This window comes from Ictidomys tridecemlineatus, chromosome 4 (assembly GCF_052094955.1).
Source record: "Ictidomys tridecemlineatus isolate mIctTri1 chromosome 4, mIctTri1.hap1, whole genome shotgun sequence".
Taxonomy (NCBI): domain Eukaryota; kingdom Metazoa; phylum Chordata; class Mammalia; order Rodentia; family Sciuridae; genus Ictidomys; species Ictidomys tridecemlineatus.
Genome location: NC_135480.1, coordinates 100,844,115 through 100,864,937, shown reverse-complemented (window position 1 = coordinate 100,864,937; position 20,823 = coordinate 100,844,115). Strand labels below are relative to the sequence as shown.

At 41.2% G+C, this 20,823-nt stretch overlaps 1 protein-coding gene across 8 annotated transcripts in view; it reads right to left on the bottom strand.

The window, feature by feature from the left end:
- Window positions 1–20,823, bottom strand: part of Cep164 (centrosomal protein 164) — a 65,032-nt gene that overhangs the window by 30,577 nt on the left and 13,632 nt on the right. For 7 of the 8 annotated variants that reach the window (XM_078047065.1, XM_078047068.1, XM_078047066.1 and 4 more), the window contains exons 4-7: window positions 13,849–14,053; window positions 6,862–7,017; window positions 6,392–6,526; window positions 5,176–5,253 (exon numbers count right to left, since the gene is read on the bottom strand). In XM_078047065.1, coding sequence (XP_077903191.1) covers window positions 5,176–5,253; window positions 6,392–6,526; window positions 6,862–7,017; window positions 13,849–14,053 — 574 coding nt within the window. The remainder of the gene's footprint in view (window positions 1–5,175; window positions 5,254–6,391; window positions 6,527–6,861; window positions 7,018–13,848; window positions 14,054–20,823) is intronic. The other variant, XM_078047070.1, reaches the window with a different exon arrangement.

The following is a 20,823-nucleotide window of genomic DNA, read 5'->3' as shown; positions in this document are numbered from 1 at the left end:
AAGATTAAATTAGTTAGCACTTATGAAGTGCATTAAAGAACTTAGAACCATGCCTGCCATATTGTCAGTATCTCTTATATGTTAACTAATTTTATATGAAGAGACCCACATGATCATTCACTGAGCACCCTCTATGTGCCAAACACTGTCTTGAGAAACCAAATATGACTAAGACATAGACCTGCCTGCCCTCAAGGAGCTGAGCTCACACTGAGAAAAGCAAAATATCTAAGGTGGACCTAGTTACGAGCCTATACTTCCCAAAGCAAAGAAAAGCTGGACACCAGAGTGACACTGTCACAAGCCTCAAGCCTGTCCCCAGAAGAAAAGCAGAGGGTGAAGTTGAGAAGGCAGGCACCACCCAGAACCACCCCTCCCAGCTCCCCAATTTACAAGGAATAAATCTGCCATGGTTTCAGGCTAAGGCCAGGCCTTATCTACATATCCCCAGCAGCAGCCAGCACTCAGAGGAGCTCCATAACTGGCCTGTGGGGCTCCACAGACTCTAAGGAGAAAGTGCCTTAGGATGGACAAAGGGTGTCTAGTCAGCCACTTGCTCAGTAAGTGGGGCCAATCCACCCTAGTCAGGCTCAGTCCAGAATTAAGGAAGGTTCTCCTGCTCAAAGTTGGGAGTGAAACCTAGCCCCAAGAGGATTGCCTAGCAATAGACCTTGGATTAGGAGTTAGAGGAGGTGTCAGATACCAGAAGCAGCCTCTCACCTCCAAGATGGAGTTCACACCTCCTTCCTTGGCCCACAACCCTTCCCACCTGCTTCTCATGGTTCATCTCCAGCCACACAGCTATCCTGACTATGGATATACATCTTACTATGTCTCTATTTTGCTGGGCATTTTTTTCTCCTGAGGATCAGACCTAGGGCCTTACATTCCCAGCCCTGCCCTGCAGATTTTTAATACAACCATTCTCTCTCTCTTTCTTTCCCTCTCTCCCTCCCTACCACTCATTCTCTCTGTCTTCTCCTCCACCCTCTCTTTCTTACCCCTCCCAGTGTGACAAATTCACACTGGTTCTCACAGTCATCAACTCTTCCAGGAAGCCTTCCTTGTTCCCTAGGGAAGCTGACATGAGTTTTCTCTATCTTCTGCCATAATAGCTATCATAATTGCTGATTTCCTTCTGTTTCCTTCACCAGATTAGCTCCCTATTTTCCTCAGTACCTAGCTTCTGGTATACGATGAATGCTTAGGAAATGCTATTGATTTAAATTTTTTGTTTTTATGAATGAATATGTTATACAGATGAAGGAGTTAGGCTTCTCTTCTGACTCTGCCAAATAGAGATGTTACATTTATTTGTCAAGGTCATATAGGGATTAGACTATATTTGTTAAAATGCTTATAAAAACCAAAATCACTAAACAAATGTTAACTATTAATAAACTGTCCAAATGATGAAAAAATAAGTAACCTTTCAACTGGTAGTCGGGGACATAGCTCAGTAACAGAGCACTTGCCAGGCATACACAAGGCCTTGAGTTCAATTGTCAGCACCAAATCAATCAATCAATCAGGGGATATCAGATACGGATATCAGGTACAGGTAGAGATTCCCATCCTTATCTTTATTAGAGAATACAGCCAGACTATATAAGAATATTTTACCCAGTCTAGCCACCTCTCAAGCTTAAGTTGTTCAAAAGAAGATGTTCAGCTTGGGGTACTGCTCAGTGGTACAGTATGTACTTAGCAAGCAAGAGGCCCTGGGTTTAATCCTGAGCACCACCACCTCTGAAAAAAAAAACATTTTTTCACTTGATGGGGCTGATCTTAGTCTGCCTATCTAAAGATTAAACTTTAAAATATTAAAATAAATGATCTTGTATTCTCTGCACCCTTGTGGACTAACTACAAGACAGAGGTGCACCATGAGGTTGGGGAAAGCAACACATTAAACATTAGTTGCAGATTATCTAAAAATGGATGAACGAGAGTTGAGTATCACATCGGACTCCATTTTTCCTTTCACCAAATTCCTACTCCTTGGCATGACACCAGGGCCAAAGCCTGAACCCTCCAACTCTAGGCACCTGGGCAATTTCCTCCCCTGGGCTCTCAGAGCACACAGCTTTGCCCTGAGCCCATCTGTGCTCATACTCCTTTGTCTCCTCCTGCCACAGGACCAGTTCCTTGAGTATCTTAAAGCACATTTCAAGATCTTGACATCTGCATGAAGAATGGGATGTAGAGGAGGGGGGTGCTATAAGAAACATTCCATGAATATTTAACACCCCCCTCAAAGCCATGAGATCTCCAATGCTGCAGTCCCCTTCTTCCTGCCCAGAGCACAAATTCAGGGGCTCCTGTGATCCACATAGCACAAGATCATAAGGCAGGGGGGGTGCTCCACACCACATGCATGCATTGGCCCAGTTCTGGGGAGACCCCTGCCAAGCCAACCATCAGTCCAGTTTATTTTCCAGGTCTCATGCCCACTCAAGTGAATTCTTTGCAAAGCACCCTGATATAGTTAGCACTTTCCAATCACACTGACATCATCCTGTTATTTCTAAGCCCAGACTCCCTCCCGCTCCTTTGATCCGCTGATGGGCTTTTCACCAGCACCACATGGCCACATGGCCACATACTGCCTGCTCACCCACCCTTCTGCCTCCTTGCTCTTGCTCATACCCGTTCTCAGTGCCGGTTCCACAAACCTTTCCCTTTTGAGACTGTAATAGACTAGAAATAGGCTTAAGTTGGAAAGCAGAAGAACAGGGAGAAGGAGACAGAGAGAAAGCTGCATTCTTGCCATCCTACTGCCCTCTCATGGAATCATGAGCAAAGTGACTGCTCAGTGAGATAGGGAACTAAGACAGAAAGGAAAGTTCCATCCAGGGCTGCCTGAGATGCCCAGGAGCAGGGAAAGGTGGACAGCTCCAAAGAGCCAAGAACTGTAACTGAGACAAGAGTTATTTTCAAAGGACAAAGGGCAAGGCCCAGGAAGAAACAGCTCTGCCTGTCCCAAAACCCCATTTATCCTCATGGCTAATTTTCCCAACAGAAAAAGCCCTAATTCCTGCCTAAGGTTAGAACATAGGAATCCCACACACCATGTGGCAAAAAGGCCTGAATCTGTTGCCATGTTAGAGGCAAGGATGGGAGGAATGTGGAACACTGCCCACTCCACACATTTCCCCTATTATACTGCAGTGTCTATTTATATTAAAGAGGTTATTAAAAATGTTTAAAATTCCCCATTCCCCCTAAAAGGCACATATTCAACAGAAGGCAAGCTCTAAGAAATCCAGGATATGTCCAAGAAGAAAATGTCTTTTTTTGACTGACATTTGTAATCTATTATGAAGTAAAAGTTAAGTAGTCCAAGTCAAAATGAATCATGATCAGTCCACATTGAGATCTTCATTCTACTAGTTGATGGCAAGGACCAATGATCTCTTCCACTCAGAACCTGGGAAAGTCAAGGAAAGAAAAAAATATCTGTCCCAGCCCTGGACTAGTGTGGCTCATTCATTCATTCATGTATTCATTCTCTCAAATGTTGAACAAAATATACCCAAGTGCTTCCTATGTTCCAGGCAGTGGGCCAGGTGCTGAACACATAGGAATAGGCTAGACTCTCCACCCTCAACTTGCTCAGTCTCTAGGAAACTATCCTTTTTCTCCAAAAGCACATTCTTCTTAAAACCCCTATTGCTATCCACAGTCATTCTCCTGCACAAAAAACTGAGCATCTCCTCGGATTCCATTAATCAGCACAGGTCTTAATGGTGAACAAGAAGAACACATAGTTGCCATATCAAGGAAACAAGCAGATGGAAAGAACAATTTCAAAGTAGACATGTATCAGGCTGAGGAATCAACAAGACACTCAGAGGTACCATATTTGACAGAAAGAGTTCATTAAAGTCACAATCAAAACCTATCCAATAATACAGAATCAAAAAGCTGGGCAATTTCTGAGATAAAAGACAAAACCTAATGAGGAAAAGGGTCCTGCCAATAGGTAGAATTGGGTCACTTTGAAAGGTCCACCCACATCTTGGATCTTAGACACCAAATCGGGGCCTGCACCAGCATCTGAAACCTCCATTGGCTTGAGACAGTACACTGGCTCTCAAAGTCAGGGGAAGACTTAGAAACAATAAGGGATAACAGAGAAAGAAATTTAAATCTTTGTTAGAAGGACTATAGTTTTACTGATTGGTTTTATGATCATTCTAATAGAGTGTAGCTTGTTTGATTTTAAGGGATTTAAGATATTTAAGAGAATCACAGCCTTCAGGACAGGGGCCGCCTATGTTTCTTCTTTGCTAGCAAAACAATAAACCTTCTTTTTTCCTTTTTCTTAAAAAAAAAAAAAGATATTTAAAAGAATCTAATATACAAGACTTGTGAAAATTATAACTGATTGAGCTGAGTCTGTAGCCCATATTTAAATGTTTGGGCAAGTCTAACTTGTGGACTTCATAATTCATTGGTTGTAAAAATACTTTGAGAGTATTTAAATACTAATTATTTAAAAATTAATAAATCAGACACTAGACAAAGAACACATAGTGTGGAATATTATATTCCCAGAACAAATCTACACTGAGGTTTTTAGGTATTATAACAACATAGTGGAGTTTTGCTATTTGTTTGTTCTTTATAAAGAACATTCCCGTGGCAGCAGGGGACAGACTGCAGAGAAAAGGATTAGAATTTGGGAGGGTTCTCTTCCCATCCACACTCTGTATTTTTCAGCCCTAGAACCTTTGCTCAAGCTGTTCAATTGCCTAGATTATTCCCTAATGTCCTCCACATCCAAAACTCAGCTACTCTTCAAGACCCAGCTCAAATGTCATCTCATCCACCAAGGCTTTTTGATGTGCAGGAAAGTAATTTCTTCCCCTTACAGTCTATGAGACTGCACAATCTGTGAGGAGAGTACACACATCTCATTTATGTGCATGTGACATATAGTGGCTAGTGAAGCACCTCATGCAGGAACATTCGACAAATGGTTGTTTTGTGCATGAGTAAATGAATGGATTCTCTGTTCCCCTCATCCTTCCCCAGACCCCAGAAACCCTGGACAGGCCTGTGAAAAAACTGGTTCTTTCCAAACATTTACCTCATAAACAGAAGGGCTTCAGAAGGAAGAAGGGGCATATCGGACTGAGGCATTTGCTGGTAGGGGCTTTAGGCTCTTACCTCATATTCAAAGTCTCCCCCCAGGGTCCCAAGGTCCAGGTGCAGGTTCTTAAGAAGCTCACTGGAGCTGCGGATACTCTGAAAACAAAAATGATTATAGGTGGTAAGTCTAAAGTAACTGGTCAGTTGAGAGTACAGGGAATACAGAGGGAGAAGTGGGATACTGCTGAGCAGGTAAACAGTGCCCAGGCAGGACTTCAGGGGACTCAAGAGCAAGACCTCCAAGGAGGCCTCACTAAGCAGCTCTTTATCCAATGTAAGCAAAGCTCTGCACCACGCAAATGGCCAAGAAGCTCCTTGTTGTTGTGCTTTCCAGATCAGATCAGAGGATTATAGGCTGGACAAAAAACAAAGCTGTAGACTGGAAATTCATTTTTATTTATTTTTAAAATAATACAGAATTATCTGGACATGGCAACACAAGCCTATAGTCCCAGCTACTCAAGAGGCTGAATCAGGAGGATCACTTAAGCCCAGAGTCCAAGACCAGCCTGGGTAACTTAGTGACATCCCATGTCAAAAACAAAACCATAGCTCAGAGATTAGCCAAATGTGGAAACAACCCATGTATCCATCAACAGATGAGTGGATAAACAAAACATGATATAAATATATGATAGATTATTATTCAACCTTCAAAAGGAATAAAGTTCTAATATATGCTACATGAATCTTCAAAACAAACCAAGTGAAAGATGCCAGACATGAAAGGAAAAATATTCTATAATTCCACTTACAAAATATCTAGAACAGGCAAATTCAGACAGAAAAAAGATTAGAGGTTACCAGGGGCTACAGAGAGGGGAATTGGAGTTATTGTTTAATGGATATGGAGCTTCTATTTGGGATTATGAACAAGTTCTGGAAAAGATTGTATCAATGATTGCCCAACATTGTGAAGGTATTTAACACCACTGAATCGTAATCTTAAAATGGTTAAAAAGGCAAAATTTTATGTCAAATATAGTTTACCACAATAAAAAGGATTTTCAAGCAAGGTATGCAGCAGAGGCTTGTGATCTCAACCATTTCGGAGGCTAAGGCAGAAGAATCACAAATTGGAGGCCAGCCTGAGTAATTTAGCAAGACACTGCCTGAAAACATAATTTTGAAAAAAAGACCCTGGGAATGTAGCTCAGTGGTAGAGCACTAATAAGGGGGAAAGGGGGAGAATAGCACAGAGGGTTTCAAGGCCAGGGAGAGGGCTTGATCATACCTGGTTGTCACTTTCCTCTTCATCCTCCTCATTGGTCTCCTCCCCTAAGCCCAAGAGGCTGAGAGCATTCCTGTCCTCATGGATGGAGCCCAAGAGGCCCTTTGTATATACAGAAGTCTTCAGACCCTGTGGAGGCTCCAAAATAGAGAAAGAACATCAAGAAACTCACCAGGAAGACCTTCAGAATGACCCTGAAATGCCCACCCCGCTATCTATTTAGATGTCTCCAAATCAAGTCCTACCATATCCATGAAGCTGATCTAACTCACACTACTGATTCCCTTTTCCAGATCCTACCGCACTGGCTACATGAATTGAGAAATTAGCACTGATGGTCCCAAAGGCCATGTGCAGCTTCATACAGGCATGACTCATCTTCCTACCAGATTACGACAGGCCATCGACAGGCCATCGACAGGCCACAGCTTCCACAGGAACTAAACACTCTGCAAGTCAGGGAAAGTACTCACCAGCGGGAGTTCTCCAAGCTGACCGGACTCCGCTGAGCTCCCCAGGCTCGCGCTTTGAGGTCCTCGAAGAGCAAAGGGCGGGGGATCCATGAGGCCTCGCAAAGGAGCCAAGCCCCCAAGAGGAATGTGGACTGGGGCTAAAGAAGAACCCAGAGCCTGGGCAACAGAAAACATCTTATTACAAACCCAAGAAACCACGTGGCTCTGCAAGTGTCGGAGACAGATACAAAAATAAAACATCTAAATCCTGCCCGCTCAAATTTAAACCGCCTCCGCTTGGAGGCTGCTAATGAAACACAACATCCAGAAATTACCATTGTGCCAACTGTGTGAGAAATCACAGGCTGGTTTCCTGATTCTCATAACTCGAATGCCATCTCACATAAACAGTCCTCTTACATCTGGCAGATGCTGCATGGGGTTCTGCTCTCCTTTCAGAAGCCGTATAGGAAGTACGTGGGAAGGGAGCACAGAGACAAAACCCTCATCTACCAGAAGGAGAAGTCTCAACAGATAAACTTTGAAATTGATGAGTTAAGAAAAAGCAATCTCAGCATATTATTGACAAAGATGGAGGTAGACAACAGGAAAAAAGTGATTGCCTCTGAGAGCGGGCTCTGCACACGGGAAAACTGCTGTACTTTATTATATCTTTTATTCTATTTGACTTGATCTTTTACTAAAGGCATGTATTATTTTAATTAAAATAAACACTAAGTATGAGCAACAAAAGTTGAACTCTTTCCCCACTCCACTGATGAAGAAGGTGGCTGGATGGAGCCTTGACAAGGGGCAGCAGTGGCCTGACCAGGTCCCTTCTTTTCCCTGTTCTCACAAAGGTTCATGCCAGCAAGGACTGAGGAAAGTAAACTAGGCTGGAGCAAGAATGTGTGAGCCCCATGGCTACTCATAGATTCCTAGCTTATGCATCTGCAAGATTAAGAGGGTACATGCTGTGCCTCTGAGAACATTTGTTGAGCAGCTTGAATGAGATAATGAATACAAGGAGCTTTTGTGAGTGGTCTAGGGCTATACGAACTTTAGGGAATTGCTATTATTACAGGGATTCACATATGATCAACTGGGCTTAGCAAAAGCAGAAACCAGGATACAATTTATAAAGAGCTCTTCAAGAGTCACTTCTCAAACTTAAAGTGTATGAAACAAAGCAGAAATTCCATTCCTTTCCAATCCCACAGGGACTGAAAGAAAAAAGAGAACCCAGAGATGGGCAGGCTGAGGAAGTTCAGATCTACCATCTTTTTGGCAACAGCCTCAGCACAGGGGCCAGGCTACCCTATAGGTCCTAGCAGGGCCTATTTCTGCACAGGGAAGGTTATCAGATACTCAGCACGAAATGAGGTGAGAATCACTCCTAAGCCTCTGTAGCTCCCCCATCATATGATCTGCTGTAGAAGATCTTGGTTAGAGAAAAAAGAAGCTGATCATCATAGAATTAGCCAACAATGCTGGAGCACCAGGTATTGGCTAAACACCTTAAATGCAAAGTTTCATTTTATTTACACACAATCTGAGGAGGCTTCTGCCATTGACCCCATGTCAGCAAACAGAGGTTGGTGAGGCCAAGAACCCTGCCCAAAGTCACAGGGCCAGAGAGGAGCAGAGATGGGACTAGAACCCAGTGGTATCTTTAAGACAGTATTTTGTACCACCTTTGACTCTGGCAGAAAAGAGGCCCAGGAAAGCTTCTCTGAGTGAATTATGAGCAAACGGGGTCTACTCCTCCTGCCATTAGTCCCTCAACCAGCTCCAGCATATCAGCAAGTGAAATTCTTCCCACACTGTATTTATGGAAAATTACAGACTCCTAACATGGTTAATTTGCTAACGTGCTGGGGGCTCGAGGGAGGGAGACGGGCATGCTGAGGGCTTTGTTCTCCCAGGCCTTTACTAAATCAGTGGTTAGCAGGGAAATTATACATTCCTGGCTCCTCGCTGATCATCTTCTATAGATAGCCATTAACTCTGGAGTATGGAGCCATGCATGGCATTGTCCTTCAGAGCAGATAAACTCATTGCCATCGGGCTAATTAAAACTTTCAGGATAATCTGCAGCCTATCCGATATTTATAGTGCTGTAGTAGTTATTAGAGCTAACAGAGAACCAGTGCATGCCAGCAATTAGGAACCAAAGGGAACAACTGGGTAAAGCCACATCTGGGCCACAGCAAAATAGCCAAGGAAATTCAGATTGAAACCCACGGTCTCTGATCCAATTGGACCTCTTTATGAAAAATATGATGACTCTTTAAAGGGACAAAGGGTCAGAAAGAGAGGGCAAGCCCAGTCCTTTGGTAATTCCTTAGGTAAGAAAGTAACGTCATAAACAGGATCTGCACAAGCCTAACACAGGTTAGTCAAGTAGTATTCTGGGCACTCTGGGAGACAAGGAGCAGAAGCAGCTCACCATATTGTAGAAGGAGATCATGGGCTTGAGTTCTTCATGAGAATATTAACTCTCCAGCTCTGTATGCTGCCAAGAAGGCACAAGTTCAGAGCTCTGAGGTGAGGTGCCTACTGGGGAGCATCCCTCTCTAGAATCAGCTGATAAGAAAGGCTTCCCAAATCACAGGAGGTCCTACATCCTGTGCAGAGTCAGGATCAGTACCACCTTGCCCACCCCAGAACATACTACCTTCATAGCATGTTAACAATCAAGAATTACAGCTATATCCAGGGAAGGGAAGTCACATATTCCCTTAGTCCTATTCTGCAAGTGAGTGTTAGGGTTAAAGAAATGTGAGGGCTGGGGTTGTGGCTCAGTGATAGAGCACTTACCTAGCATGCGTGAGACGCTGCATAAAAGAAAAGTGAGGGGCTGGGATCGTGGCTCAGTGGTAGAGTGCTTGCCTGGCATGTGTGAATCTCAGCACCGCTTATAAATAAAATAAAGGCCCATCAACAACTAAAATATATTTAAAAAAAAAAAAAAAGAAAAGTGAAATGCATGTGATGCCAAAAAACAGCCATCTGGGTAATTAAGGGACCAAGAATTACCAAGGGGAGTGAGGGACAGGAAAGCAGACCTGAGGGATATGGTAAGGCGACGACTCCACCTGCTCCCTCCCTGATAAGTTCACAGAGGCCTCAGGCCTCAGGCCATTCTAAGTAGCCTACCTGGTTGAGAAGTTGCATCTTGCCTGGCTCTGCAGCAGGCCCTCTGCTGGGATTCAGCTCGACTATCCCCTGCCTGAAGGGGCTGCTGTTTGGCTGGCAATGGGCTTGCTGAGGGGCCTCCTGCTCAGCTGGACCAAGGGCTAACTCCTGAGGATGTTCCAGCAGCTCTGGCCCCCAAACCAGAAACCTTGAGTCCCTCTCCATGGTTCTGATGGCCTCTTGCTCACCCTCACTAGACATCCTGGAAGACTCAGCAGCCATGCAACAGACCATGCTGGCGATGTCTTTGCTTGGCATTTCCTGCATGCTTTCAGGCAGCCCCAGGCCTTCCAGCCGCCTAGAGATCTTGACCATCTGAAGGATGTGCTGGTAGAACCTCTGATCCTCAGAGTAGTCGTCACTCTCTGACTGCTCTTCAGCAGAGCTCTGCATGTGGGACAACTGGGGCACCATGTATGGGCAGGCATGTTGATCTCTGAGCCCAGGGCCTCCCTGACCCATACCTGGCATAGATCCACGGGAGCTCTGTAGGTCCCAAGGGAAGTTGTTTACCTCACCCAGGATCTGAGAGCCAAGATGCAAGGCCAGGTTGCTGCTGCAGCCACTGATGCTCTCCACATCAGCCCCAGATACACTCGCCTTCCTATCTTCACTGGGGGGCTCTGGAGACCCTGTAGGGTATCTCTTCTCACTGGTAGGAGCCCCAATAAGGGCGTTCTGGGCTGCTTCTGATGTCCCAGTATCCGGTGGTATTATGAAGAGTCCCTGCAGTGGAGTTTTGGCTAAGGACCCTCGAGCCTCAGGGATACCAGTCTCTGTCTCCTTGCAGCTCCCTGGGGTATCCTTGTTGACAAGCTTGGAGACTTGTCCCATCCACAGTCCTGGGGACTCTCTCTTTCGCCTCCCCCTGCCCAGGCTCCCACCTTCCCCAGGAATTCCCTGCCAGTTCAGGTCTTTAGCTGGGCTGTTATCTAATAAAAAGAGATTATTATTTTTCATAGGCAGCATATGGTCAGAAGAACACTGGGACAGGGAGGATTCTTCCTCAGGGGATAGTAAGGGAATGGGGCTCTGACCCTTGTCCCCTGCAGGGCCAGTGGAGCTCAGTGTGGTTATGCTGTGGCTGTGCTGCTCCCCTTTTAGCTGTGAGTCCTTGATGGCTTCAGAAAGCTTAGAGTGGACAGGGGTCTGGCTCCTGCTTTCTAACACATCCTGCTCATTCCAGAGTCCAGTGTTCTGAGGGCACAGGGCACCAGGTTTCTGCTGTCTGGTCCTCATTTCCAGCTCTTCTATTTCAGGGTCTGAAAACCCCAGGTAGATTTTCTCTGTTGCCTTCTGGGGTGTCTCCAGACCCTGTTGATGAGCTAATTCTGTCCTGCATTGCGCTGGAGCCCTGCCTAAGATTTTCTCCACATCGGCAAAGATCTGGTGGGTTCGGGAAGCTTGATTTTTGGAGAGTGGCTGCAGTTTGCTGGGGAAGGCACCCATGAGAGGCCGAGGGGTGTCACCCAGCATGTATGGGCTCTTCCCTTTCTTAAAGGAGCCCTCACTTCTAGCCTGCATCTCTTGGTCTAGGTCCAAATCAGCAAGCCCAGGTGCTGGGAGAGGGGATGGGCCACGAAGAAAGGAGGAAGAAGGTAGAAGTCCCTGATCAGGCTGTATTTCCTAAATGGATATATAAACATGCAGAGAAAACTAAGACAAAGCACTTCTGATTTATACTTGCTACTTTAGCCCTTGCTAAGCACTTAGCACAAAACCACCCTCCATTTAAAGTAAAGCAGAAATCAAAAGAGGGAAGAAAAGCTAAAAACTCCTTTGGGCTGAAAATGTTGTTTTCTGGGCTCCAGTTTTCTTCTTTACACAGAGCAGGCTGGACTAAATCAATGTCTTCCTGCAAACCATAATCCATGGAACCTGAGGGACTCAGCACAGGCAGAGCTCTATAAAGTATGCATGTGACGAAGAAAAGGCATCACCCAGACCTACATTCCCAAATTCAACCAGAGCAGCTTCATTTCTTTTTTGATAAGCTGAACCTCTATAGAGAACTGATTTGAAAACAAGGCTTTACTATTAACAAAACTCTGAAAATCACCAGCCAGGTTATCTCCAAGATGCAATCTAGCTCTCAAGTTCTGTGATTGGTTAATTTTATAAAATCTGCCAAAGACTTCTAGAAATTGCCTAAGTGGAAAAGAAGAGGAGAAACAACCAGTGCCCTGAACCCTGGAAACTCAGTCCAGTGAGATACTCAGAAAGTCATAGAAAAAAACACTGAAAAATAACCACTCTCTGCTAACATTCACACTAAACACACCCAGCTAAGAGTGCACACATCCAGAGGGCCCAAGCCACCTAAGTCTGGGTTGCCCACCAAGTCTGTCCCCTAGACAAGCTTGAGGTACCTGTCCTGAGCCCTAAGAATCAGACTGATGGTTCATGGCTGTCCAGTCATCCTCATTTCTTGAAATCACAGTAGGAGGTCTTTTTAACAGAGAGCTCCAGGAATTCAGACACACACCCAGGACTCAGTCTGTCACCAAGCCTCTTCCCCAGAACCCACACTATATTCCCTGTACCACCTTCAGTCATGTCAGCACCTGCAGGATGCCTGATTATCATTTCAAATAATTTCACGAAAGTAAAAACCTACCTTTTGCCTCTCAAACATATGATTTTAAAATTCAACCTATTTGGAAATTAACTGTCCTCTTCTATCTAGAGAAATGAACTTGTTATCTAGTTTCTCAGAACCACGAGTGATATGTGGGAGAGGGGGTAATCAACAAAGCTTGAACATGATAAAGAAGCTAAGTTAATCAACAACTGTACAGCACCAGAATTGACACCATAGGAAAGAAAACAGGCTGGGAGTGTGACTCAGTGGTAGAGTCCTTGCCTAGCATGCATAAAAAAAAAAAAAAAGATGAAAATCTTCATGGAGAAGTAAGCACCAGACTTTGGCAGGAAATAAAAACTATAAACAATAGGGCAAAACAACTGGAACACAGAGAAGGTTGGAAAAATATTCTCCTCATTTGGCTGAACTGAGTTTCCATGAGCCTTCCTTCCTCAATGCGCCCACAGGTTCCAGGCATGGGTAAAGGAAGAAGGCCCAGTGGCAGCACCAATAGCAGACAGGGAGGGCTCAGGTCTCACTCCTGTAAAGCTCCAATTCCATTCCTCTCCCTATAAAACAAGGGTAATAACTTCTGCCTCATAAGTTCAGACACGCTGCAGAGACAAATAAAACAACAATGGATAAGAGCACTTTGAACTCAGCACAAAAGCTACTCAAGACCATGGTGATCACACTGCAATTAAATTTGTTACCCACCACTAAGCAAAGACACCAAGAAAAAAAGCAAGCCATAAATGCAAAAAAGCACAAAGATTTGCTTCTGAATCTTGAAGGTACTGGTATTCTGATAACTTAACTCACACCACTTGAAGACAAATGATGAGCCCACACTAGAAAAGCTTGACTCTGCATGAAGAGAAAGCACTCACTTGTCTAGGCCCACTGGCTTCTATCAATTGTCCCCCATCCCCACTTTCCAAAGCGGCAGATGCCATCACCTCTTAGACTACCGAAAAACGTCAACGATATATGGCAGAGCAGGCACTCTCATCAGTCTCATTATGTAACCCAGGTTCCCATGGAAAGAGAAAGAATTGTTTAAAAATAGTAATGACTGCTAGAAGCTGAAAGAAAATTAGAAGATGTAGCATCAAGAATGTATTGTTATTGTTGTTTTTCACCTCTTGGCTGAAGACAACTACAGGCTCCCCCTATCCCCTCAGTTCAACCCTGGCCTCTCTAGAAGCTGGCACCCACTGACTCACCAGGGGACTTTGGGAGGTCTCTTTGTCCTTCTTTTCTTTCTTTTCCTTTTTCTTTTTCTTGTCTTTCTTCTTAATGGCCCCAGAAGTTGACAGCTTCCCTCGCTCTTGGATCACCAAGTTCCGATAGTGCTCATCACATGGATGGTCCCACATGGACTGCCCATTGGCAAAGTTGAAATAATAAATATCACCTGTGATGTCCTGGCTGGGGATGAGCAGAATTCAGAAGTTAGTCCCTGCTCAGGGCCAAGGCTACTTAGGACAAAAAGAAGAAGAAGAAAAAAAAAGCGGGGGCAGGAGGAAGAGAAGGAGGAAAGCAGGGAGATAGGAGGGAAAAGAATGAACACAAAATTGAAGGGCGAAGGGCACCATTGGCTAAGATTAAGGAGTTCACTTAGATATAGAACAATGGACTGAAATACTGAAGGATTTCTCTAGATGAAGACATATAATCACTGTAGTTCCAGGAAATTAATATTAGACTGGAATAGAAATGAATTTGGTTTTAGTTAGATGGAGAAATATAAACATTATGAAACCTAAGAATAGAGTAGACCTTGTTTAATATTTAATAAGAGTATGAAGAAGAAAAATGTGAAAGCTCTGGTTTTGTAGAAGATTCTAAACTCACAAGAAGTGATAACCCAAGGTAGCGGGGAACCCAATAGAAGAAAATAAAGGAGGAGAATCTGTTTCAACATGGACAAGTCCAAAATAAAAATAAATGGTTTATTTTGGACTTGTCCATGTTGAAACAGATTAATAATTAACAATAAACTATTAGGACAGCGAACAGGAAAAAGAATCCCATCCCCAATAACAATTTAAAAGATAAAATACACAGGAATGAGTATAAACCGTGTAAAATCTTTACAAAGCTTTACTGAAAAAGGAAAAACAATTGTCCCTAAAAGATTCAAATCTATAAAGATGCCAATTATCTCTAATTAATATATGAATCCAATACAATCCCAATAAGGCTCCTTATGAATTTGACAAGTTGAATCTTTAATTCAAATAAAAGGGAACATTTTCCAGAAATAGACAGGGAAATATCAGGGGTACTATGATCTGGATGTATATTGTCCCTGGAAAGTTCAAGAGTTGGAAATTTGGTCCCCAGTGTGGTGATACTGAGAGGTGGTTGAACTTTTCAGAGATGGGGCCTAGTGGAAGAGGGTTACATCACTGGAGCAACTTTCCTTAGAAGGCATTAAGTTAGTTCTCATGGGATCCCTGAGCTGGTATGAGACACCCAGCCTCAGGTATTTCATTATAGTAATAGAAACAGACTAATAACAGAAAATTGACACTGAGAGTTAGGGTCATTGCATAACTGATTTTTTTTTTAACTTGGTAATAGGCAAGAAACAGGCTTTAAAAGAAAAAACAAAGCCTAGAATCAGATAGAAATGATGATCCAAATGGAAATGGTAGTAAAGGCCACTATTGTTACACAGATACAAAAAAACTTGGATGCATGTGTCCATCCATGCCCTAAAGCTCTATGGAAGGCCAAATTTAAGAATGACAGACTAATTTATCTGGCAGATTTTGGATTGGCAATTTTTTAATTGATAATATTTCTACATGAATACTAAAATGTGTTATTGGAAAGACTGCTAAATTTTAATTAATAATATGCACATGCTAAACAAGCACTCTACTATGAATTACATCCCTAGCTCCAGAAATTTCTTTGAAAGAAACATGCAAAACTTCAAGCAACATGCTTAGCTAAACTGAAGGAAATAGATGACATTTCCCTGCCAACAAAGATAAAAATGGGACTAATATATAATACAACAACAAAAAACTTTTTTTCAAACTCAACCAGAAAGAAAAATTCTCAGGTGCAAGAAACAGAAACCCAGAAGCCCTAGTAATAAATATAGAACTGAGAAGCCAACATTGGTATCTGATTTGGATATAGGTCCCAGGAAATTGGAGTTTAATGTTAATTTAGGGATAGAAATGTGGCCTTAAGTCTTGATTAATTTGGTAATTAGAACTGGGACCCTTTCATGTATCTGGGGCTCTTAAGAACACTAACTCCACAAAAAAAAAAAAAAAAACCAGTAGGTCATGGAAGTAGCAAATGAGTATGGGGCTCACTCTAGGATCTAGACAGACAGAGAAGATCTTATGACAAATTGAAACTTCAGGACATATAAACATAGAATCCAAAACATGCCAAGTCAGGAAATTAATACAAAACTTTAGTCTTAAACTACTGAAAAACCCCTGGGAGAAGCAATTGTGAAGGCACTCAACAAGTGAGGAAGGAGACTCTCACAGAAAATAATTCCCATAGGAAATAAATTCACAAAATTCACAATAAAAATTACAAACCATGTGAGAAAAGAGTTCAACATGAGGGAAAATCAGAAGATATAATAATAAGAAGAATCAGTATATCACATAACTAGGACAATCAAAAGAAAACTAAAAATAACATTTAAAATTATTATAGTGGGCTGGGGACATAACTTAGTAGTAGAGTGTCTGCTTAGCATATACAAGGTCCTATGTTTAATTCCCAGCACTGAAAAAAAAAAATTATGACAAGGATAAAAGGGGTGGAATTCATAATGAAAGAAAAGAATTCTAAAGAAAAAAAGGAAAGGTTGGGTGCAATGGCACACATCTGTAATCTCAGCTATTTGGAAGGCTAAGGCAGAAGGATCACCATCAACTTGAAGAGACCCTACCTCAAAATAAAAAATAAAAAGGTTGAGAATAGAGCTCATTGGCAAAGCACCCCAGGTTCAATTCCCAGTGCTGCAAAAATAAATAAAAACATAATAACTCCTCATTCCTACAAGTTCTATTAAAAAAGAAAAAAGTAAGTTAAACAATAGATTTGGTACAAAAGAAAAAAAACAATGAATTATAAAATATACCTAAGGAAACCCAGAATGCAATATGGGAGATAAAGAAATTCTTAAAATGAGAAATTAAGAAACATGGAGTATAAAATATGAAGGTTCAACCCCCAAAAAAGCTGATTTTGAGAAAATTAATACAACTTACAAACTTCTAAAAAATTCAAAAAGAAGGGAGATGACAAAAAGTATCAGGAATGAAAAGGGAAGTAACTACAGAGTCAGTAGAGATTCTAAAACTATATCAGAAAATTAAGAACTGATGATAATAAAGTTTAAAACCTACACCAAAAAGACAATTTCCCAGAATAAAAAACAGGTTACCAAAATTGACTCAAGAAAGCCAGAATCGGCCCATAGCCATTAAAATATTGAATTGTCAAACTTTATACACACACACACACACACACACACACACACACAGGCCCAAAATGAGTTTTACCAAATCTTCAAATAACCCTATCCTATTGCGGGGGGCGGGGGGGGGGGGGGAATACATTCATACATTGCTGGTGGAACTGCAAATTGGTATAACCACTCTAGAAAGCAATATGGAGATTCCTCAGAAAACTTGGAATAGAACCACCATTTGACCAGTGATCCCACTCCTTGTTATATACCAAAAGGATCTAAAATCAGCATACTACAGTGACCCAACCACATCAATGATTATAGCAGCTCAATTCACAATAGCTAAGCTATGGAACCAACCTAGGTGCCCTTCAACAAATGAATGGATAAAGAATTTATGAAATATATACATATATCATCACATTGTGTGATATATACACACAATAAAATATTCTTCAGTGGGTGGGGTTGTAGCTCAGTGGTAGAGTGCTTGCCTCACATGTGGAAGGCACTGGGTTCGATCCTCAGCACCACATAAATATAAAATAAAGGTATTGTGTGCATCTAAGACTAAAAAAAAAAAGTTAAAAAAAATATTATTCATCCATAAAAAAGAATGACTTTATGATTTCTGCTGGTAAATGCATGAATCTGGAGACTATCAGGCTAAGTGAAACAAGCCAATCCTGAAAAACCAAAGGTCAAATGTTCTCTTTGATATGTGGATGCTAACACACAACAAGAGGAGGAGGGGAAGAGTAGAAGTTCAATGGATTAGACAAAGGGAAATGAAGGGAAAGGAAGGGGGATGGGAATAGAAAAGATAATAGAATGAATCTGACTTTACTTTCCTATGTTCACATATGAATACACCACCAATGAAACTCACATATAACCACAAGAATGGAATCCTAATTAGAATAAGTTATACTCCATGTATGTATAATATGTCAAAATACACCTTGTCATGTATATCAAAAAAGAATAGAAAAACAAACTTAAAAATAAGCCTATCCTAGGGGCCTGGGTTGTAGTTCAGTAGTAGAGTGCTTGCCTAGCATGCATAAGGCATTGGGTTAGATCCCGAGCACCACATAAAAAAAATAATAAATAAAAAAAATAAAATAAAGGTGTCATGTCCATCTACAACTAAAACCAAATATTTTAAAAAAAAAAGCCTATCCTAAACAAAGTATTCCAACAAAGAAAAATCAGGAAACTCTCCCTGAATCATGTTTTAAGGCAAAAACACCTTGATAATCAGAAAGAGTCAATACAATAAATATATGGTTATAAACATAACTGCAAAAATTATAAATAAAATACTAGCAAACTAAATTCAACACTACCTAAAACTGGCATTCTATGACCTATTAGGATTTATTCTGGAAATTTCAAGATGTTCTAACATCAGAAAATATACTAATGTTGTTCGCCACATTAATAGATTACGGGAGCAGTGTGCAGTATAATTATACCTATAATCCCAGCAACTCAGGAGGCATCACCACACCTGGCCTTATTTCGTATTTTATTTAGAAACAGGGTCTCAGTGAGTTGCTTAGTACCTTGCTCTTACTAAGGGTAGCTTTGAACTCACGATCTTCCTGCCTCAGCCTCATAAGCAGCTTCGAGCAACTTAGCAAGACCACAGCAACTTAGTGAGATCTTGTCTTAAAAAAAAAAAAAAAATTAAAGGCTGGAGATGTAGCTCAGTGGTAAAAAGTACTTCTGGGGCTCAATTCCCAGCACCCAAAAAAAAAAAAAAAAATTAAAGATCATATAGAAAAGACCAGCCTTAACAAAATATTAACTCATATAACCATGACAATTAAAACAGTGTGTTACCCGTAAGAAATTAGAAAAAGAGCAAATTAAACCCAAAATAAATCAAAGAAAGGAAATAATAAAGATTTCATGAAAAATCAATGAAATAGGAAGAAAAAAAAACTGTGAAATTCATGTAACCAAAGGCTAGTTCTTTGATAAATCAACAAAATATATAAACCTCTATCCAGAGTAATCAGAGATAAAGTATACAAATAACCAGTATCAAGAATGATAGTGAGGAGCTGGGGCTGTGGCTCAGCAGTAGAGCACTTGCCTAGCATGTGTGAGGCACTGGGTTCGATTCTCAGCACCACATATAAACAAATAAATAAATTCAGGTCCATCAGTAACTAATTAAAAAAAAAAAAAAAAAGAATGATAGGGGAGCTGGGGAAATAGCTCAGCAGGAGAGCACTTGCCTAGCATGCACAAAGCCCTGGGCCGATCCCCTGTACCACCAAAAAAACAAATAGATGAGAGAAAAAAATTCCTTGGAAGATATAAGATACCAAAGCTCATTCAAGAAGAAATGTACTAAATAATCCTATATCTATTAAAGAATATGCATTTTTAATTTAAAATTTTCTCATAAAGAAACCTACAGGCCCAGATGATTTCACTGGTAAATTCTCCCAAAAATTAAAGAAGAATAAAATAACAATCCTACTGAAATGTGTCCTGAAAACTGAAGAGGAAGAAATTCATAAATCATTCTTAGAACCCAGTATTAACCTATACTAAAATAAGACAGATATTAGGAAAAAAATGATACTATACACTAATTTTCCCCATGGACATAGATGGAACAATACCTAATGAAATTTTACAAAGTCAAATTCAATAAAATATAAAAAGAGTAATACATCATGACCAAGTAGAGTTTATCCAGGAATATAAGGTTATTTAAACATTCAAAAATAAATCAGTATAATTGACTATATGAACAGACAGAAAAGAAAACTATGTGATTTTATCATTTAATAAAATCTACCACCATTCATCCATTCCTGTTTTAAGCTCTCAGTATGCTTGGAATAGAGGGAAACTTTCTCATCCTGACAATGAGCATTTCCAAGAAGCCTACAGCTAACATCTACTTAATGATGAAAGACTGAATGCTTTCCCCTTAAGAGCAGGAAAAAGGCAAAGATGTCCTCTGTCACCATTTCTATTTAATTATACAGAAGGCTCAAGTCAGTGTAGTAAGGTAAGAAATAGAAATAAAGGCTAATCAGATTAAGAAAGGAAGAAGGGAAAATGTCTTTATTCCCAGAAGACATGATCATCTCTGCGGAAAATCCTATGGAATCTAAAAGCGACTAGACCTGACATAATTGAGTTTAGTAGGTTGCACACCACAAGATCAATACACAAAAACCAATTTTATTCATATAAAAAAGCAATGAACAATCAGAAATTGAAAATATACCACTTATAGAAGCATCAAAAATATAAACTCAGACATAAATCTGATAAGATAGGCAAGACATGCACAAAAATCTACAAAACATTTCTTACAGATATTAAAGAAAACCTAAATAAAGGAAAACAGATCATTTCATGGGTTGAAAGACCCAATATTGCTCAAGATGTCAGTTGTCCCCAAACTGATTGATACATAATCCCAATCAAAATCCTACCAAGAAACTGACAAGCTGATTCTAAAATTCATTTGGAAATGCAAAGGACCTAGAATATCACTTTGAAAATGGAGAACAAAGTTGAAAGATTTACCCTAAATGATTTTGAGAGTTATTATAAAGCTATAGTAATCAAGATAGAATAGTGCTGAGCAAGGTGGCGCACGCCTGTAATCCCAGTGGCTCAGAGGCTAAGGCAGGAAGATCGCAAAGTTCAGCAAAAGTGAGGCACTAAACAACTCAGTGAGACCCTGTCTCTAAATAAAAAC